This window comes from Stegostoma tigrinum, chromosome 9 (genome assembly GCF_030684315.1).
Source record: "Stegostoma tigrinum isolate sSteTig4 chromosome 9, sSteTig4.hap1, whole genome shotgun sequence".
NCBI classification, from domain to species: Eukaryota; Metazoa; Chordata; class Chondrichthyes; order Orectolobiformes; family Stegostomatidae; genus Stegostoma; species Stegostoma tigrinum.
Window position 1 is genome coordinate 22,688,564 of NC_081362.1, and position 19,377 is coordinate 22,707,940.

The following is a 19,377-nucleotide window of genomic DNA, read 5'->3' on the forward strand; positions in this document are numbered from 1 at the left end:
TGTTAATGTTCATGAATTGGTTGCATGTTACACCCACATTGAAAAACCTTACATTGTCGATTTCTGCCCCCATGGATGTTCAAAATTACCTCCAGAAAAACCTCTCAGCAACAATGCTATTTTGCAAAGTTCTCCCCCTTCTCTCAACATTTTTTAACAGTTATGTTAGAAATATAATAATTTGTTTATATCTCAGATGTACTGGTACCGTTGATTGGTAGCACCAAAAGAACTTCTAAATTTTGTTTTTGTTAATTCATTCATGGGATGCAAGTGTCACTGGCTAGGCTAGCCTTTGTTGCTCATCTCTAATTACCCAGAGGGTAGTTAAGAGTCAACCATATTGTTGAGAGTCTGGAGTCACATACAGTCCAGACCAAGTAAGGATGCCAGTTTTCTTCCCTAAAGGACATTAATGAACCAGATGGGCTTTCCTAACAATTGACAAGGGATTCATGGTCATCAAAAGACTGTTAATTAAAGATGCTGGTCAGCTATACAGAATGCTGAATTTTTTAAAGTTAGTGACATTTGACTGATAAATTCGACACCCAGTGTATACATTTCTTAAAATCAGTTAGATTGTTTGACCTGCATGAAAAATCAGCAATGTTTGTGTTGTGTGAATATTTCCTACATGCTAAACACTAGTCATATTATGTACCTTGAGATGGATGCTGGCCTGAGGCTTTAGCTGAGGGGTTATTAGGGCCTCACACACAATACACGTTGGAGTATTCAATGGGACCATTGTCTTGCATTCCACACAGAGGCCCATCTGCAAACAACACAACAGGTTTTATTTTAAAATTAGACTTTTGATGATGTATTTCATTTCTTGACATTCAACTTGAGTGCATAATTGATATATTAATTAGTTTTCTTCCTCAGACAGCACTTTTCTCTCAGGGGCGAGATTCAGATACTCTTTGGAGGGTGTCAGCTGCTTTCTTCACTAATTGGCCTTTTAAAATATATTTTAACCTATTTTTCTAATCAACCTGTTCAGAGATGTCATTGCATGTGCCTGGGGTAGGTGGGATTTGAACCCAGGCCTCCTGGTCTAGGGTTGGGGACAATACCACTGCATCACAAGAGGGCCCCCTTCACTAAGCGGTTAGTTTACCATGGGAATTCCACACAGCTGATTCTATTTTAAACTACAATCAGCGTCAATGCATATGAATGTTCCAGCAAGGCACTCAGAATATTGGAAACTCATGCTGATTTCTGCTTTTGCACAACTTCAGCCCCTGAAAATAAAGTCCAATATCTCAGCCATAACCTAGTGGTAGAACTTTCATGCAAGTTACAAAGATAGTAGGTTCAGAAAACTGGGTTGTTTCAACCCATGGTACAAAATCTAGATAGATACCTCAGTGCAGTACGTACACAGTGCTCCAAAGTCAGAACTGCAGTCTTTTGATGAAGCAGTAAATCAAGGCCCCACGACAATACTATGGCTTTAAGAGGTGAATTGTGTTTTTTTTTTAAAAAGATTCATACATAATTTGACAAGAACACACTGTAATTCATTTCTAAAGTGCACATTCTGCATGCGTTCTCACTACTTCAATAAGTGAATTTTTGAACTCCACCAAAACAAACGTCTCTCCAATAGTGTCATATATTTGATTTATTTTCAATGCCTTTATCCACTTATCAAAATTACTTTGTTTGATCCTTTCAAAATCTATGTATGTTTGACCAGGTCCCTTTGTAAGATTCCTAAAACAGTGTCTGCATCCTTCTGGTACTAGGTCATATGCACTTAAAATGGCTTTTTCCACCTGCTCAAACACCACAGATACTGTTGCCAAAACCTCGCTAGCTGTGCCTACCAACATTGTTCGGATCAACAATATTCACACAGTCACCGGCCATTTCGTTTGTCTAGCCACTTCCTCAAATTAAATGAAAAAGGCTTCTATGTCCTTCTTGTTGAACTTAGGCAACACTCTGACATATTTAAACAGGTCCACACTGGGCCTTTGGCTGCGATGGGATAGATCTCAGTCATTGTCCTCATCGCTACTCCTCCCTTTCACCTCTATCTCTGCCATTTTAAGCTGACTTTTAGTTCCAACATCTGGAGTTGAAAAACTTGCTCTTTCTCCCTTTCTTCTGCTTTCAACCGTAATTCAAAACTGTTTCCTTTTCCTTTCCATATTCAAGCTGCTTCATTTTCAATTGAATTTTAGCTATTTCCAAGGATTCCGACGGCATTTCTGACAATCGTAAATGTCAAGCTGTTGCTGCAGTTACCTCCTCTTCTTATGCAGACAAATGTAACCCCAACTCCAGCTTGTTTGCCAATTCCAAAAGTTTTGCTTTGCTCACTTTCTGTAAAACTCCCAAAGTGATTTCTTCTATTCCCAGGAAACAGTGATTCAAAGATCTATTACTGCACAAGGCACACACTATTTAAACCAACTAAATGCAGCACCTGAAAAGAAACACCAGCACTGACCACTCACAGCCTTTAAGTCCAATAATTCTAAACCCAACCTGGAATTGGAAATTTTGATCCTGAGCGAGCCCCAGTTTGTTATGGAACAGACAAAACCCCATCAAAATATTATAAGATACCCTAGTCCCCAACTTTTTCTTATTTTTAAAGTCAAGTGTAAGGTGTTGTGTTCCAGATGCAATTCAATTGGCCAAACTACCAGGCTTGAAGCAAAACACACTTTATTCATACTCTATAGTCAGAATACAAAAGAATAAGAATTTGAATAATTTAATACTGTTGGAAAATTTGACAGAATAATAGATTACTTAACTACTAAACACTAACTGTTCCAATATAGCATCATCCCATAAACACACCAAACCCAGTAAAATAGAATGTTGCACATGTAATTTGAGCAGCAGGAACAGAATCGAAGCTTTTAGCCCTAACAGAGAGAGGAATAACAGCTTCCACATTCTGCTTCAAGACCCCAGAAACTATTCAAAGCTAAAACTAAAATCCTGGTTCTGAAGGAGCTTGACCCCTCCCATTCATGCTACTTCTTTTGTTCCAACTTTAAAAAAACTGAAGGCCTCACAAGCTGTTTACTTTATTGGCTTGGAAAGTGACACTCATTACCCATATCTCAAGCTCTCTTCAAAACAAAAACAGGAAAAATTACACCTCTTAAAGCCATTGTGTCATCATATCTGTTTAACCTCTAGCAAATGTAATAGATCATATGACATCACTCAAAAAAAAGAGCTGGAGAGTCTTTTCTGTGTCTAATGTTTATTCTCAACAGTACCAATAAAAAAAAGATTATCGAATCATTATCATGATATGCTTTGAAGGGCCTTAAAATACCCAATGTGTTTTGCTTTTGTTATTTCAGTATGTAAGATCTGTGCACAAAAATTGACAGCTGAAGTTCTTATATCACAATGATGAGGACATTTTGAAAGCTTTAAGAAAAACCTTCACTGGTTATAAACAGCTTGCACCTGTCCTAAAGTCATGTATAACGTTCTATAATGTAAGCTGACATTTACATGAGGAAGGTTAGTTCATTGTTTCAGTACCAACCTGCGCTCCTTCAGGTGGTGGAAGCCTCCGGCCAGGCACTGGAGGAACTGGTGAGCCACATTCCTGACAGAAACGTGCAAAAGGATCTGATGGACGAGGGGCAAGGCAATAAGCACACCTAAAAACAAAAATTACAATGATGCACAAACAAAAATATACTTTTCCCATTACCAACTGTCACCAAAGACTTCATAACTGATTATTCTATCCAGTTTGAGACTCACATCCATACCATTGTCTATGGACAGCAAGGTCCGTTACAGTGATTTAGACGGAATGAGTTTAACAGAATCCATGCTGTGCAAGTTATGTGGTTTGTGAAATGGGGGCAACACTTTCTCATTCTGATAGTCGGTTCTGATATAACGCATGTTTCTTCAACGCAAACTGGCTTTAACGCGATTGAAGAATTTAGATTGCTACTTGTAGAATGTGAACTTTCCTTATCTGTATTAGCTGTAATTTGATTCTAGCCCCATTAGTTTAAGTGGCATGGCTACTGCATGATTTTCTTATAATGCAAGATCACACAAAAACGGACCTATCACGTTATATCAGAACTGAATGGAATGCATTCTTAATACAGTCCCACAATAGCATTCTTCCAAATGTAATTCTCTAGTTTATATAAATACCAACTGTAACTGTACTTAAGAACTTACTGGGCGCAAAGCACTTTGGGATGTCCAATAGATTTTTACATTTGTATGACATTTGTTTTAAAAACTTGGTGTACTCTTTCAGAAAAGTCTACAGTAAAAATATATGTTATAGAAAAGAATACCAAAGAAAATAGCACTAAATTATAAAGATAAATCATTTGCTTTGTTATTTACTTTAATATTAATCGGAACCTCACTCAATGGCATGCAGTTTGTGAGAAAATCTGAAGCGACTTTTTATTTTGAATGTACACAGAGTGGTTAAACTTTAATTGCATAGGCTTACTATCTTTGGTTCATTTTATTTTGTATTTTGGCTGGGTGCAGGCATACAAAAAGAAACAGGACAGGGGTACACATGTCCAAGTATGAAAAAGCTTCTGCACAAAAAAGCATGAAAATACAGGTCTGCGGTTAAAAGCTTCTGGAAAAAAAACTCCCCAAAACAGAGGGGCATAGAACAGGCAGAATCATATCCCTCCGGGAGGAAAGGCTGTTTGTATAAGCCATCACAGCAAAGACCACTTTGTGGTCCAGTAGTGGCACTTTCACTTCCATTTCCACTCTAGAACACTGTTGGCTTGAAATGAAAACAGAATATAGGTTGGCACCCTAACATGGTACAGAAAAGAGGAGTCATCGTAGAAAAAAGAAGTGTTGTGCTCCAGGAGGTGTCTTTGGGAAGCAACTATAAATCCAGGTCCTCTCTGCTCTCACAGTTGCACTATTTTTAAGGAGAGCGGGGGAGCATTTCCCTGGTGTTCTGGCCAATATCAAAATCTCAATCATCACCTTAAAAACAAATTAACTGATCATTTCTCCATTGCTGTTTGTGGACTTTTGCTGAGTATAAATTAGCTATTGTATTTACTACATTACGATAGTGACTACCTCCAAAAGTAATTAATTGGTTTGAAATGTTCTGGGATTTCCCAAGATCTTGATAGGCTCAATTTAAATAGGAGTCACTGAATGTGGAGTATGCACGATGAAGGTGAGATTTAAAAGGCCTGCAAGTTCAATTCAGCCTGGATAGAAATTACCATAAGTTTCACTGCTACAGTCTTTTAAAACCTCTTAAGAGTACCAAAAAATTAATTAAAAATTATAATGGACAGTGAATAGCTTGGTCAGCCTGGACCTCTAACATGTAGGATCAAGATTTACCGTAGTTTCTTTATTGGCTGGTAATATAATTGGAATTGCACTTGTTCAATCCCCATTTAAAGTAAACGCAACAATTAAAGCTAAAGGTAAAGTTATTGTAGTCCCAGTTGACCACAGGGCTGTTTTCTCATTAAACACAGACAACTGAGTTTAATATAACAAGGTACAAAGCTGGATGAACACAGCAGGCCAAGCAGCAGAGGAGCAGGAAAGCTGACATTTCGGGAGCTTCTTCTGAAGAAGGGTCTAGAGCCAAAGCGTCAGTTTTCCTGCTCCTCTGATGCTGCTTAGCCTGTTGTGTGCATCCAGCTCTACACCTTGTTATCTCATATTCTCCAGCATCGGCAGTGCCTACTATCTCTTTAACAACTGAGTTTAACATTTTTTTTGTGGGGTGGCAGGGTTTGGGGTTGAATGGGCAGGATCTCCGTTGTAACCTCAGCTGGTATGTCAATGTTACCTGTGCTGTTGGCATCACACTACATTGCAAACCAGCTGTCCAGCCAACTAAGCTAACTGACTTCCTAGAATAATTACAGCACAGGAGGCCATTCAGCTGGTTGTGCTTGCGCTGGTTTCTGAATTGGCGACTAAGATGTCAAAGCAAAATACTGAGGAGATGACTAAGAAAGAATAATAATGAATACACAGTGGATACAGCAATGAAGTTGGTTACCAGTTGAGGATTGGGGTTCGGTCATCTTTAATTATATCTCTCATCTGGTCATGCGCAAAATTTCTAACTGACTCTAGGCGCACCAAACAATGTAATTTACTTCAATCAAGATAAGTATCAACTGATATTAGAAAATCTGGTATACAATCATTCACATACTTCAGAAAGTCAGTCTCCCTCTGAATTCTCATGTTCTGGGTGCTGTTGAAGGTCTTGGGAGGACTTGCATCGATGGAAGTGACCAACTGGAGAATATAGCAAGGTTACAAATGACAAATAAGTGTTGTCCTACATAAAAGTCAGGGTATTTTTCTTGTCAAATCACAGTCACTCAGGAGTTGATATTTCTTTCAGATGACATTCATTTTCTGTATTTTATAACTTACCCACTAATTGAGCCAAATGGTCTAGTCAAAACAGGGAAAAGGTTTGACTCTTAATAAACCAACTCACCCAATGTTAGAGACCAGCTAATACTTTCATGCATTGATATGATCCATGTGTGCAATTCTAGTTGCTCATTCCTGTCACAAATTTACATAGGTCAAAATTGGATTAATCATCCATTTTAATTCTCCGCAAATCATTTGCAGAAGAAAGACATACTGAGAAGATAATGGGCTGAGTTCACATTAGCGTTCCACCGTATAATGGGTAGTGTCCTTAGGAAGAAAAAGTTGACTTCAGACTTGTGGTACACTATTGGGGCCTTTGTCATGTCTGGGTATGTTGGAGGCTAATTGATATACATCAACTGCTATGATTCACTAACTGTAATTGTTATGACCATGTCATGACTACCAGAATGAATCAGGTGGATGTTACTCTTCTTCTTCAATCTAGAAATTTTTATGCTCCTAAAGGCCTTCACTAAAAAAAAACCCAAGACACATTGAAATGCTCCACAAACCTTCCCATGCATGAAAGCATTTGTAAATATGAACTTTTTTAAAAAAAATGTATACCACCTAGCAATTCGCTACATGCTTCTAAGGAACTGCTGTCACAAATTCAAGGCCGTATGTTCAGTTAGTAAAAGGAAAGGTTTCAAGCACTGTAAAAAGATTTAAGTTGTTTGTGGCCAGAAATACCATGCTAATAAACCAAGATGTTTAGCTATCAAATTACAAATGATCAGAAATCTGATGATATTGCACGTCCCAAAATTACAATGCAGAGATGAGATTGAATACTGATGAAAACTGAGATTTCCTTGTATAGCATCTATTTCTTTTGTTTGTACCAGTGCTTCTGATTTTAGGCACCTGCAGGTTATCCTTCACCGCATGGCACTTGCACACATACTTCATGGTGAGAGTGGCCATGCAAAACAAAAAAATCCAGAAAACCATTTAGGACAAAGAATCATTTAAATACAGCACAATCTATTGATTCAGTGAATGCAAATACTTCTCAGTCACTACTAATAGGCTGAATTATTAGAAATATCATACTAGTGGCTAGAAACATTAGTTTTATTTTTGTTCATGTTTGATTACCGTCAGAACTGAAAATCTGACACATTTATATTAAATCACCATGGGGGCGGCATGGTGGCTCAGTGGTTAGCACTGTTGCCTCGCAGTACCAGAGACCTGGGCTCAGTTCAACCCTTGGGCGACTGTGTGGGGTTTGCACATTGCCCATGTTTGCGTGGGTTTCTGCTGGGTGCTCCAGTTTCCTCCCACAGGCCAAAGATGTGCAGGTTATGTGAATTGGCCATGCTAATTTGCCCATAGTGACCAGGGTATAAATTATTTCAGACAAAGTAGGCGCTGGAGAATCGCAGATAACAACGTGTACAGCTGCATGAACACAGCAGGCCAAGCAGCATCAGAGGAGCAGGAAAGCTGACGTTTCGGGCTTAGACCCAAAGCGTCAGCTTTCCTGCTCCTCTGATGCCGCTTGGCCTGCTGTGCTCATCCAGCTCTACACCTTGTTATCTCAGGCGTGTAAATTAAGTGGATTAGCCATGGGAAATGCGAGGTTACAGGGTTAGAACATGGGGATGGGTGGGATGCTTCTCGGAGGGTCATTGTGGACTTGTTGGACTGAATGGCCTGTTTCCACGGTGTTAGGATTCCATGACTAAACTCTGTCTCCCTGCTGTCACAACATAATCAGCACACCACACCAACCTTCTTCCCAAACCATGACCTGCCCCACACACTGACCCAGCAGTACTTCTCCTCAACCTCTGTGCCCCACTTATGCAGCATCTCCTATCCCACTCACTCACCAGCCCCTCTCCTCAATCCTCCTATCCAAATCACGCAGCAGCTCCTCTCCCCAAACCTACCTATCCAACTCACTCAGCTGCCACTCATTTTGTTTGCTGAACCTGTCAAAAATCTTGGCTCCTCTGTTCTCAACTTACCTGTGCCCCTTACCTGTCAAATCCCACAGACACGAGGGCTCTGCTGCCTCTTCTCCACCCTGCTGGTACCTACTTACCAAACCCACAGAAACACAAGCTCCTATTTAGGCTCCAGCAGCTGCCCTTATGTCGTTAAGCAGGTCCACATGCTGCCTCTGATCTACCCCAAAAATTAAACATTCACACTCTGATAGGGGGAGCAGGTTGCGTATCAGGACTTCAGCGTGTGGGAGAATCTATGAACAGTGAGACCATATCATTACATACAGATACAGATGTTTCAGTCTCAAATCTCTGTAGCTCAAAGTCATCATGCTGGAGTATGAATTGGAAATAGAAACAACAGGAGAAACAGCAGTTAAGGCACGTTGTTTCAAGCATCAGTCACTGCAAGGTACACGTTCAGAATTAGTACAGTTGTGACCAATAGTGTTCAGACTAAGAGGCACCCAGATGAGATTGAGAAAGAACCACAAAATTGCTTACAGGGGTGATTTCATTGTGGTCCATGTGACATAACATGAGGATTAAAGGTCGACATGAAGACGTGTTTGGAGATTACTAGATAACAATTATTGGATTACTGCTCAAGCCATATGCAAATTAACATTGGGATAATAAAAGAGGAAGATGACATGTGGCAGGAAAGTGTGGGAAACATGACTTCAACTTTTGGGGTATTAGCATCAATGCTGGGATCGGAAGGAACCATACCCATGGACATGTTGTAGCTGAATCGGGCTGGAACTAGGTACCCACTGGAATGAATAAACAGAACAGTCATAAGGACTTCAAACAACTAAGGTGGAAGAGGTGTGCACACTTATGGCTCAGGTACAAAAGATAGCTGACATAATAGTTTGAGAACAAATAAAAGAGAAGAAAATAGCTCAGTCAGAAATCGAGCTTCAAGTTTATTTTGATTATGAATAATGTAAAAGGCGTAAACTAAATGAACATTAACAGAAAATAGGAAATATGGCAACAAAACATTACAGCAGAAATACAGCAGTTACATTACGTGACCTGATTACAACATTATTTATACAAACAAAAAGTATAAAGACCGAACTCAGTGAATTGTAAACACAAATTAAAACTTGGAAAATTTAACACAGTAACTAATATGTAGACATGGTTGCAGAATGATTAAGTTTGGAAACTAAATACCCCAGGTTAAAAGATCAACAGGAAAGATAGCGAAAATATGAAAGGTGAAGGAATAGCCTTAAAAGATTAAGGATGAAAGCAATTCAATGATAAGACAGCATACAAGAGGGGAGATCATTTGTGGTGCACTGGTAGTGCCCCTGTCACTGAGTCAGAAGGTGCTTCTAGCATTCCGGCATTCTACCCATTCCACCATCAATTAAGACTCTTAAGTATTCAATTAACAATCACACAAAAACATTTTCACTCCAACACCACAATTAGCTCTGTTCCTGAGAAGCAAGAACAGTCCACAAACAGGTAAAAAGAGGCAGCTGTCTGCCACATTGGTAGAAGAAGGGCCTCAATTCACACTACAATAGGGTGACTGGATGCATCAACAGGGTGCAGGGAATGGTTGCTGGAAGATACTTTGCCTTATTGTAAGTTTCCTGCCCTTGCTTAGCAACTTCAGGCAGGATGGAAGATTGTTATCCCAGGAAGTGATATGCGAAAAGCCCACCAGGTGACTACTTAGTTGGCTGGTACATTGCTGGATGAAGTGCCTTTCTAAGTGGTGGTGCTGGGTAATGTCCCATCCATTACAGCTCCCACACCATTGAAAAGAAATCAGACAATCCTGCTTACAGAAAAGGAATTAAGAACTGTAATAAGAATTATGTGCATGCACCATGGTTTTAGTTGCAAAGTGGTAGATTGCATGTTGAGAGAGGTAAGTGTGGAATTCCAAAAGGCTCTGAATCTCCCTGTTCACTAATCACGGAAAGTTGATATGAAGATGAAAGTCTTCAGTCAGAGGAGAGAATTTTTGGAATTCTCCACCCTGAAGTGCTGTGGAAGTGCAATCATTGAGTTTGTTCAAGACAGGAATCAAAACGCTCCTGGACATTAATGGATACAGAAACGGTGTACGAAATTGGCATTGAGGTAATTGATCAGGTATGATCTAAAATGACAAAGCTGGCTCAATGGCTCAATGGTCTCCTCCTGTTCCTATGTTCTTAATGGGGCAATAGCTTTGATGGGTATAGCAAAAAAGGATCAGTAGGTGATCAAAAAATTTGTGATGTAGTATCAGTTTCAACCTCTAAAAGGCAAGAGTAGTATTTACAAATAAAGACAAAAAAGGAAAGAGACAACTTAAAACTCAAAAACAGCATACAACTGCAAAAATAGCATAGACTCTGATGACTGGTAAAAAGATACAAAGAGCAAGAAACACTGGCAAAATATGGTAAAAGTGAGAAAAAACAAATTAAAAAGAAATTTGCAAAGGATATTGCAATCAACACAAACATCTTTTATAACATTATGAGAAAGAAGGTGGTCAGAAGATATGTGGGTCCTTTAAAAACAGGCAAGTGATTTTATCAATGAAGATAAAGAAATGCTAAAAATTCCCCAGCAATGGATGGTTTCATCCAAGTTTATAATAAGTAGAGGAGAACATTTGTGGATGCCTTAACTACAACCTGCTAAAATTTTCCACCAAGAGGCCGGAAAACCTGGTAGAAAGATTAAAAATATTCTTACTGCTAATTTCACATGGCTATGTGGGAAACATACTTTTGGATTCCATCTACAATTCCTTCCCCACCACCTCCATTCCCAACTTGTTTCCATTTAAATGTTGGGGCCACAATATGTTACTATCAACATATATTTTCATGCTTGGAATATGGCATTGCCATTATTCCCCATTCTTAGTTATCCTTGAGAAGACCCTTGATAGGAAGTAGCCCTGGAATTTTCACCCAGCAGTCATGAAATTTTAACCTGGCAACAATGGAAGACTTTATTGAAGATGTTGCAGTGACCTAAATGAAGAACATTAAAATGACACAATGAATTATTAATAGCAGTGATTTTAAGACTTTGAAATGGGCAACATACATAGGTGTCATCAATAAGCCATTCAAAATTTCTTTCTATTGGTGGATCCAGTAAGAGTACAGCTCTGCAAACCACTCCTCCGAATTCCTCACTTGCACATAAAAGTCGAATAATTATTTCCACTTGTAGTTATCCAGAATTGATTGACAGTCTTGTTATGGACCAGAACAGACCTCCTCAAAATATGAAGGAGATGGCCAAGACTATAATCTTTTATTCAAAGGCAAGTGTAAGGCACTGTGTTCCATATGTGATTCATTGGTCCTCCACTAAGGTCAAGCAAAACACAGTTCATTCTTACAACAGTGAAACTACAAACAATAAAAGAAAGAACTGGCATAACTTTAACTCTGTTGAAATACATAACTAAATATTATTTAACTACTAATAATCAACTGTTCCAATATAGCAACATTCCATAAACACACCCTCGACAAAGGCAAATTCAGTAAAACAAAATTTCCCTATGTGCTATCGCCCTACTAGTCTGGGAGAAAGGAACACAAAGAAACAATCGGGCAGCAGGGAGGTAACGCAAGCTTTTTGTTGTAGCAGAGGTGTTGAGCTGTATCTATCAGCTTCAACAGCCATTCTAAACACCAACAGAATGCAAAACTAAAACCCTGGGTCTTTGTGAGATTCCATCCACTCATGCTTTCTATCTAATTAAAAAGAAAACACACACACTCATGGAGTTATTTACCCATTGCATTCTGGCACCACTGTGGCAGCACCTCTCTGGAAGAGGAACAGCACAGAACAAGTCTCTCTTAAAAGCACAAAATTATTACTGTGTAATCACCTGGGACCTGTGCGACTGTGGGGTTGAGGTCAGCTCTTGTCCAGGGACTGAAGTTCCAAAACGACTGTTTAGGAAATGTGGACCTTTGAATGATTTATGCAGGCCATCATCATTTATTTTTAGTTCTGTTAATAAAAATGTCACAATGAAAATGAGCATTCACTTCCCATTGATAAAGAAAATTAATTCAAAACTCATATTTTAGAAAAAACTGTGCTTTCTCAATAAAACCTGAAGTCCCACTCCTATCACTGTGTGAGATGGGTTAGTCTCAAGTCTACTGCAGATATGTTAAAAATATTTTGAACATAAATTACTGTGTGGAAAACACAAGGAATTGGTTGGAACACTATTATTGCAGCAAATCCAATACTTTGCAATGACTTGAATGGAGAATATACATGAATGGGTTGTAGAAGCAAAGTTGCGCAATTGATTTCCTAATGTGGTGGTGGGATTAGCTTATAGTAGCCCACCAAGAAATTGCAGCAAATAATACATTCTTTGGAACTCATGTCAAAAGTAGAAATGTAGCCAGTATAGCGAGTTGTGTTTACTTTGGAGGAAATTTCCCTCTTTCCTAATGCACGTTAGGATGGATTTACCTTATCTTCCACATTTCTCTCCAACCAAATGGAAGCTAAGCTAAACCATTCTTTGCAATGTTTTGGAAAATAAACTGGGCTATGCACCAGCTGTCACATAAGGTATCTGAGATTTAATTGAAAATGCAGTCAAATCCATCTTGGCAAAGAGGTTAGTGTGCATACCAAATGACTGCCAGCAGCAGTGAAATGACAATGCAATTTAATGTGCAATGGTGATTTGAAGTCACCATTGCCATTACTGAACCTCATTTTCCTGTCTTATCCTAATATCACTGGGATGAACATGACATTCAACAGAATAAAAGCAGCACACCTCTCCACCATCCCAGACTTTAGGATTTGAAACACAACATGGATGGTTTTGAGGTAGCTTTCTGTCATGCAAAATATTGTGTTGAAAACAACAGCTTCCACCTAAAAGGGCTATCTCTTGAAATTGAACATGATTGGAAGGACGAAAAGAAGCCATTCAGAACAGCATTGGACAGGCTGTTAGATGGAGATGGAAAAGTGAGGGCTCCTTGAAGACCAAGAGCCTTCACAGGGCAATTCTTGCACCTTACTTCAGCAAGAAACAGTGTATGAGGTGTCTTCACCATAGTGGTCATAAGTAAATTCTGACAAGTGCTGAAACTACAACTTCAGTCTCAAACTAAGTTAAAGACTGCATTGCCTGTCTTCATGTCTATGCACCAGGCTCCTCTCAGGCTGCAGCAAATATAAACTGATCTCACAGTCTGCAGTGCATTGCTATAAAAAGGAAGTGATTGAAGTTCCCTATACGAAGAAAAACATTTACATCTCATTCCCTCTTGCCAGAGATAAGCAGGTGGAGGCTGTGTGAATTGCAGGCAACTCCTTTGGTGCAGTGTCATTGACTGCAGCACTGCAGATGAAAGGGAGTCAGCTTGTGTGTAGCAAGAAGCTGGTGAATGGCCATTATTCTGGCAGCAATTCATTTGTGATATGGGAGTCCTCTAATTCAGCTATTTTTGAACCACCCTGGCTAGTCTAAATTCATGACTCTGGTCTGGAAGCCACAGACAAATGGATAGTGGACCTGCAAAAAGGGCTGTACTGCTACAGGAACATATATCATTATCACCTTCAAGTCATGCTTCTTCTATTTCCTAACTGCTCAGGAGGGTTGCTGCATTACACCTCTAAATGGTTATCAAAATTTCTGGCAGAATGTTGCAGACTGTACAATCTGGCCATTACAGAAAACTAGTGGGCTTACTATCCTACTACTATTTCTGCAAACATCAAAAAAATACACAAGGTAAATGTTATCAATTGACTGCATCACCTAATTTAAAAAAAGTTAGTTGGTTTGCTTTGCCCTTAACAGGTTTTGCATGTGAATTAATCAATTGGAAAACATGGGTGATTTACTGGTGGTGATTTTCAGCTGAAAAAAAAAACCATGGGTGATTTGGCAATGGGGCGAGAAAGAAAACGCATTCAGTTGTGTGTAAGAGCACACCCAGATATAAAAAGAAGGAAAAATAAAAGAGAGAGAGTTAGTGCGTATGGAAAAAATGCTGAAAACTGAAAATTATCCTTCAAGAAAATCTCAAGATTTTCCTTGCCAAAATCCTCACTTTTCTTCTATCATTAACCTTCATATTATTTTCACTGACAACGACCAAAATAAAAATCAGAAAATGAACATTCAAATCCAGTTTTATAAACTGACATAAAATATTGAATACATGAAGAAAAAAATCTACCTCATAATTCCTTTATTATCTGGTTTCCTTGTCCCATTGTCTATCCTATGGTTCTATGAGGTGCTTCTCTAGAACCTGAAGCATGGGTTTTGAGGACTGCTGTTCTTTGATTTAGAAGGTGGCAGGAAACCTGTGATTGAAGGATGCTCTCAAGCAGCTGTAGACCTAATGAGCTTAATTTGAGACAGTACATTGTCTGCTAGGGTGCTGCTGTGGGGAATGTTTAGCTAACATAAAATTGCAAGGATAAAAATGCAATAGCAGGAGGACAGCATGAAAATGGTTACCCTTAGACAGAACAGCTAATACACATACATGGAGTTTTTGCCACTCTGACTGGACTGCACTTTACCAAGCTTTCTGATCTGAACGAGAACAGATTGATAGACCACTGTGGCACCCAGGTAATCTGTCTGATCAGTGGGAAGAGGTCTGAACTATGAGTTTCTACTGTATCACTTAAACCTCTGACCAAAATGGTGTGCGGTAACAGAAACTGTAACAGTAGTCAACAGGTGACGCACCATGATGGGCTGACGGCGATAATCACCCATTTCATACTGAAAAGGATAGGCTCCAAGTCTGCATAAAGATCTGTACAATAGTGACCTCTACTTTTCCGCAGTGTTTGATATTGTGTGCAGGGTTTCTGGTAGGATGTCCATTGCTGTCAGGAGCTGTGCCATAAAACAGCTAATCTGTTGGGTGACTTCACCCACTGCTGAGCTAACATGTGCATTCTGCTTTCCTGCACCCAAATCCTCATACACTTAGGTCTATTTGTTTTTAGTGATGCTGCTTGGGTGATTGGTATTGGCCAGAGCATTGCAGAGAAACCTTTATTCTTCTTCAAAAGACTACATTGCAGGAAATTGACAAGAGGAATAGTACCTTAGTGTTGGTGTTTGAAAGCACAGCGTCAATTTCCACATCTATGCTGACTCTACCGCAGCAATACTTCTGTCAACCCTTCACTGTCTTTAAACCACTACAGTGCATGTCCAACCTCCAGAACTGATGAGCTGCCAAAGTCAACTTCCAACTAAATACTGTTAAGACAGAGGTCATTGTCATTGGTTCCTACAACAGACTCTATGTTATAACCTCTGACTCCACTGATCTCCCTAGCAACTGTCTGAGGTTGAACCAGAACATTAGCATTTTGGTGATCATAAATGATCCTGGGATGAGCTTCCAATGGCATTACGTCGCCATCACTGCCTATTTCCAGCTCAGTAACATTACCTGACTCTACCTCTGCTTTAGTTTATCGGTTGCTGAAGTCCTGAAGCACGCTGTTAATAGCTCTCAATAATCAGCTAAATTCATTCTGGGCTGGTACCTCATTATCAATCCCTTACTTCTTGAGCATCCTGAATTTCATTGCTCCAGCATTTCATGTTTTCAGCCGCCAAGGCCCAAAGCTCTGGAATTCTCTTCCTAAATCCCTCCACTCACTACCTTCCTTTCCTCATTTAAGATAATCCTTAAAATCTGCTTCATTGCCAAGCCTTGGGTTATGTGCCCACATAGCTCTTTGTCTGGCTTAGTGTCAATTTTTTTTGTATAATGCTCCTATGAAAAAGCATTTCCATGATGTCTTTTATTACACTCAAGAGGCTTTTCAAATACAATCTATTGTTGATTTTAAATTATGTTACAATCAAACAATGGCACATTCAACAATGCAGCACTTCCCACAGTACTGGGTCTCAATGTCTCATATATACTAGAATATAAAGGAGCTGCTGCAAGATGAAAGCATAAATTTGAGATTGCTTACCAGGAATTTTTTGTACTGTCTCTTCGTAGGAATGCTTGCTTTCCTTGTTTGGTGTTGTGAATGTAGCTGTGGGGGGTCCCAACCCCTCTAGATTGTCCTAAAATTGTAAGATCACCTGTTATGTGCATATTCATGGTACACGGTAAAGTTACAACATACCTATGCAGAAGCTTTTCAACATTTCACACTTTTATAAAATCAATAACTTAATTTCTGGGAAATTAATAGACTGTGATGTGCTTCAATCTGGGGTACAGTCCTGACATTAACTGTTATAGCAAATAGTGTTTGTTTGCAACTCAAACAAAGGGAATCATCATAGTTGGTTCCTATCCAGTTCTGACCTTTTGTTCTTGATGATGATCTGTTAGGTACAGAAATGATGCCTGTGTCCAGGTATCTTGTGGTCAACGGCAAAGCTTTAGTGATCTAACTGCCATCACTGGTTGACCGCATAGATGTAGCTCATGTGAGTCAAACAGGCAACAGTTCAAATCCTACACCAGTACTCGTGTAGATAATTCTAACTAATATCCAAGTGCTACTTTTCAGATGAGATGTTAAATTTGTCTGTGCAAATTCTATGGTACTTTTTCAAAGAGCAGGAGAGTTCCAGCAGTAGCCTGGTGAATCCTTCAGCCAACAAAAGTATACCAGCTAGTCATTGTGAAAACTGAGAGAATAAAAAACAGACATAGGCATGCTAGCCTAACAATTATTGTAGATAAATTGATGGATATGTATAATTAAAGACAAAATGGCCAATCACTAAAAGAAATTTGAACTGATTGCAGAAATTTGTAAAACACTAAATCTGCATTCACTAAATACCAGTTATTTTACTAAATTTTTCTAGCTCTGTTAAAAAGCCATCAAACTGAAATGTTCATTCTGTTTTTTCCCCACAGATGCTGCCTGAGGTTCTAAGTGTCTTCAGGGTTTCTATCCTTAATATTAGATTTATAAAGGAATATTCATGCCTAACAAACTTGATTGATGCTTTCGAGGATTGGTAGATAGGTAGATACCTATTTTGGATAGATACCTATACGATAGATACCTATTTTGGTAGATAGGTGTAGTAATCTGTGGACATAGTTCTATAGATTTCCAAAAATCATTTGATAAACTTTCACAGGAGCATTGAATTCAGAAGTTGGCAAGTTATGTTATAGTTATGCAAAGCTTTAGTCAGGCCACATTTGGAACACTATATGCAGTTCTGGTCACCAAACTACCTGAAGGACATGGATGCTTTGGAGAGGGTTTGGAGAAGTTTACTAGGATGTTGCCTGGTCTGGAAGGTTTTAGTTATGAGGAGAGGTTAGACAAACTCAGACTGTTTTTACCAGAAAGATGGAGGCTGATGGATGACCTGAAAGAGGTCTACAAAATTATGAGAGGCAAAGAGAGTCAGAGACGTTTTCCCAGCATGGAAAGGTCAACTACAAGAAGGCACACGTTCGGGGAGGGGAGTGGTTGGGGGTGCTGGTGGTGATGAGTTCAGGGGAGAAGCTCAGGGAAATTTTTTCACGTAGAGGGTGGTAGGTGCCTGGAACACACTGCCAGTGGAGATAGTGGAACCAGGCACCTTAGCAATGTTTAAAGCGTATCTTGATTGACAAATGTACGGTGAGGCAAACAGAGGGAAAGATACAGCACATGGGCAATACATAGCAGTTCTAAGTAAGGAATAGGAATTGGCACAGGGTTGGTGGGCTGAGGGGCCTGTTCCTGTGTTGTGCTGTATTGTCTTGTATTGTGTAACCAGAGCTCATGGAAAAGAAGGAAAATTTTTGATCTTGTTAGGAAGTTAATTATGCGGTAGAGAACAGAGAGTGGGGTTTATAGCTATAAACTCTAGTTGGAAGAAAGTACCCATTGTATCATATGAGGATCTGTGCTGCAGCCTCAACTATTCACTATCTTTATTAGTGAGTTATATTACACAATAGAGCACTATACATCCAAGTTTGTCAATTACCAAGTTCAGCAACATTATTAGTAATGTGGATAGAACCTCAAAATTGTGAACAGGGAGAGGTCAGAAGGTATTGTTCAAGATCCCTTGGCAAACTGCTGGCGTAGGTGTAAGTTTTGTAGGTGGTAACACACTGCACAATGTGGTGAACGGCAAAGAGAATGGCTGAGGGCCAAACAAATGAGCTGCTATTTCCTAGTCAGTATTGAGGTGTTGGAATGTTGCGCTTTACCCATCCAGGCAACCATGGGGAATTTCATTATGGTCCTGATTCATGCCTTGTAAATAGTAGAATGTTTTCAGGTTTCCAAGCAAAACTCTGATTCTCTGACTTGACCTTGTAGTTATTACATCCATGTGGCTGGTCCAGTTAGGTTTCAGATCATTGGTGAGCACAAGATATTAGTGGTGGGGAATTCAGCAACAGTAATGCCAGTGAATGTCAGGAGAGGAGGTTAGATTCTCTCTTGCTTGAAATGTTAGTAGTCTGCTGCTTGCATAGTGTTAATGTTACAGAAATGTAGCAGGTAAGAAGAAATAAGCCAAAGTAAAACGTAAATGAACAGTGACTATATTTATATTGTGCTTTTCACAACCATAGAACAACCCATAAATGTCTTAAGTGTGTTTTCAAGACCAGTCATGTCACAAAGTAAGAAACATGGCAGCCCATTTGAGTATATCAAGTTCTGACAAACAGGGATGTGGTAACACTCAGATAATCTGTTTAACTGAAACTGAATAAATATTGGTCAGGACTCTTCATTGCTCTTCTTCAAACTAGTCCCACAGAACTTTTTACCCAAAATACAAAGATATCTAACAGTACAGCACTCCAAATGTACTGCATTGGATTTTCAATCTTGATGTTTGTGCTGGAGTCCTACAGTGGGATTTCAACTTTCAAGCTTTTGACCAGAACATTACTAAGTCATGGCTTGCACCTTTGTGTTGATCTTTAGATCCGGAAGGTTATTGTTTAAGTGG

General features: G+C 39.3%; 1 protein-coding gene across 7 annotated transcripts in view; it reads right to left on the reverse strand.

The window, feature by feature from the left end:
* dzank1 (double zinc ribbon and ankyrin repeat domains 1) overlaps positions 1-19,377 on the reverse strand; it is a 101,439-nt gene that overhangs the window by 75,344 nt on the left and 6,718 nt on the right. For all 7 annotated transcript variants that reach the window (XM_059648410.1, XM_048536268.2, XM_048536269.2 and 4 more), the window contains exons 5-9: positions 16,410-16,506; positions 12,286-12,410; positions 6,203-6,288; positions 3,539-3,656; positions 665-778 (exon numbers count right to left, since the gene is read on the reverse strand). In XM_059648410.1, coding sequence (XP_059504393.1) covers positions 665-778; positions 3,539-3,656; positions 6,203-6,288; positions 12,286-12,410; positions 16,410-16,506 — 540 coding nt within the window. The remainder of the gene's footprint in view (positions 1-664; positions 779-3,538; positions 3,657-6,202; positions 6,289-12,285; positions 12,411-16,409; positions 16,507-19,377) is intronic.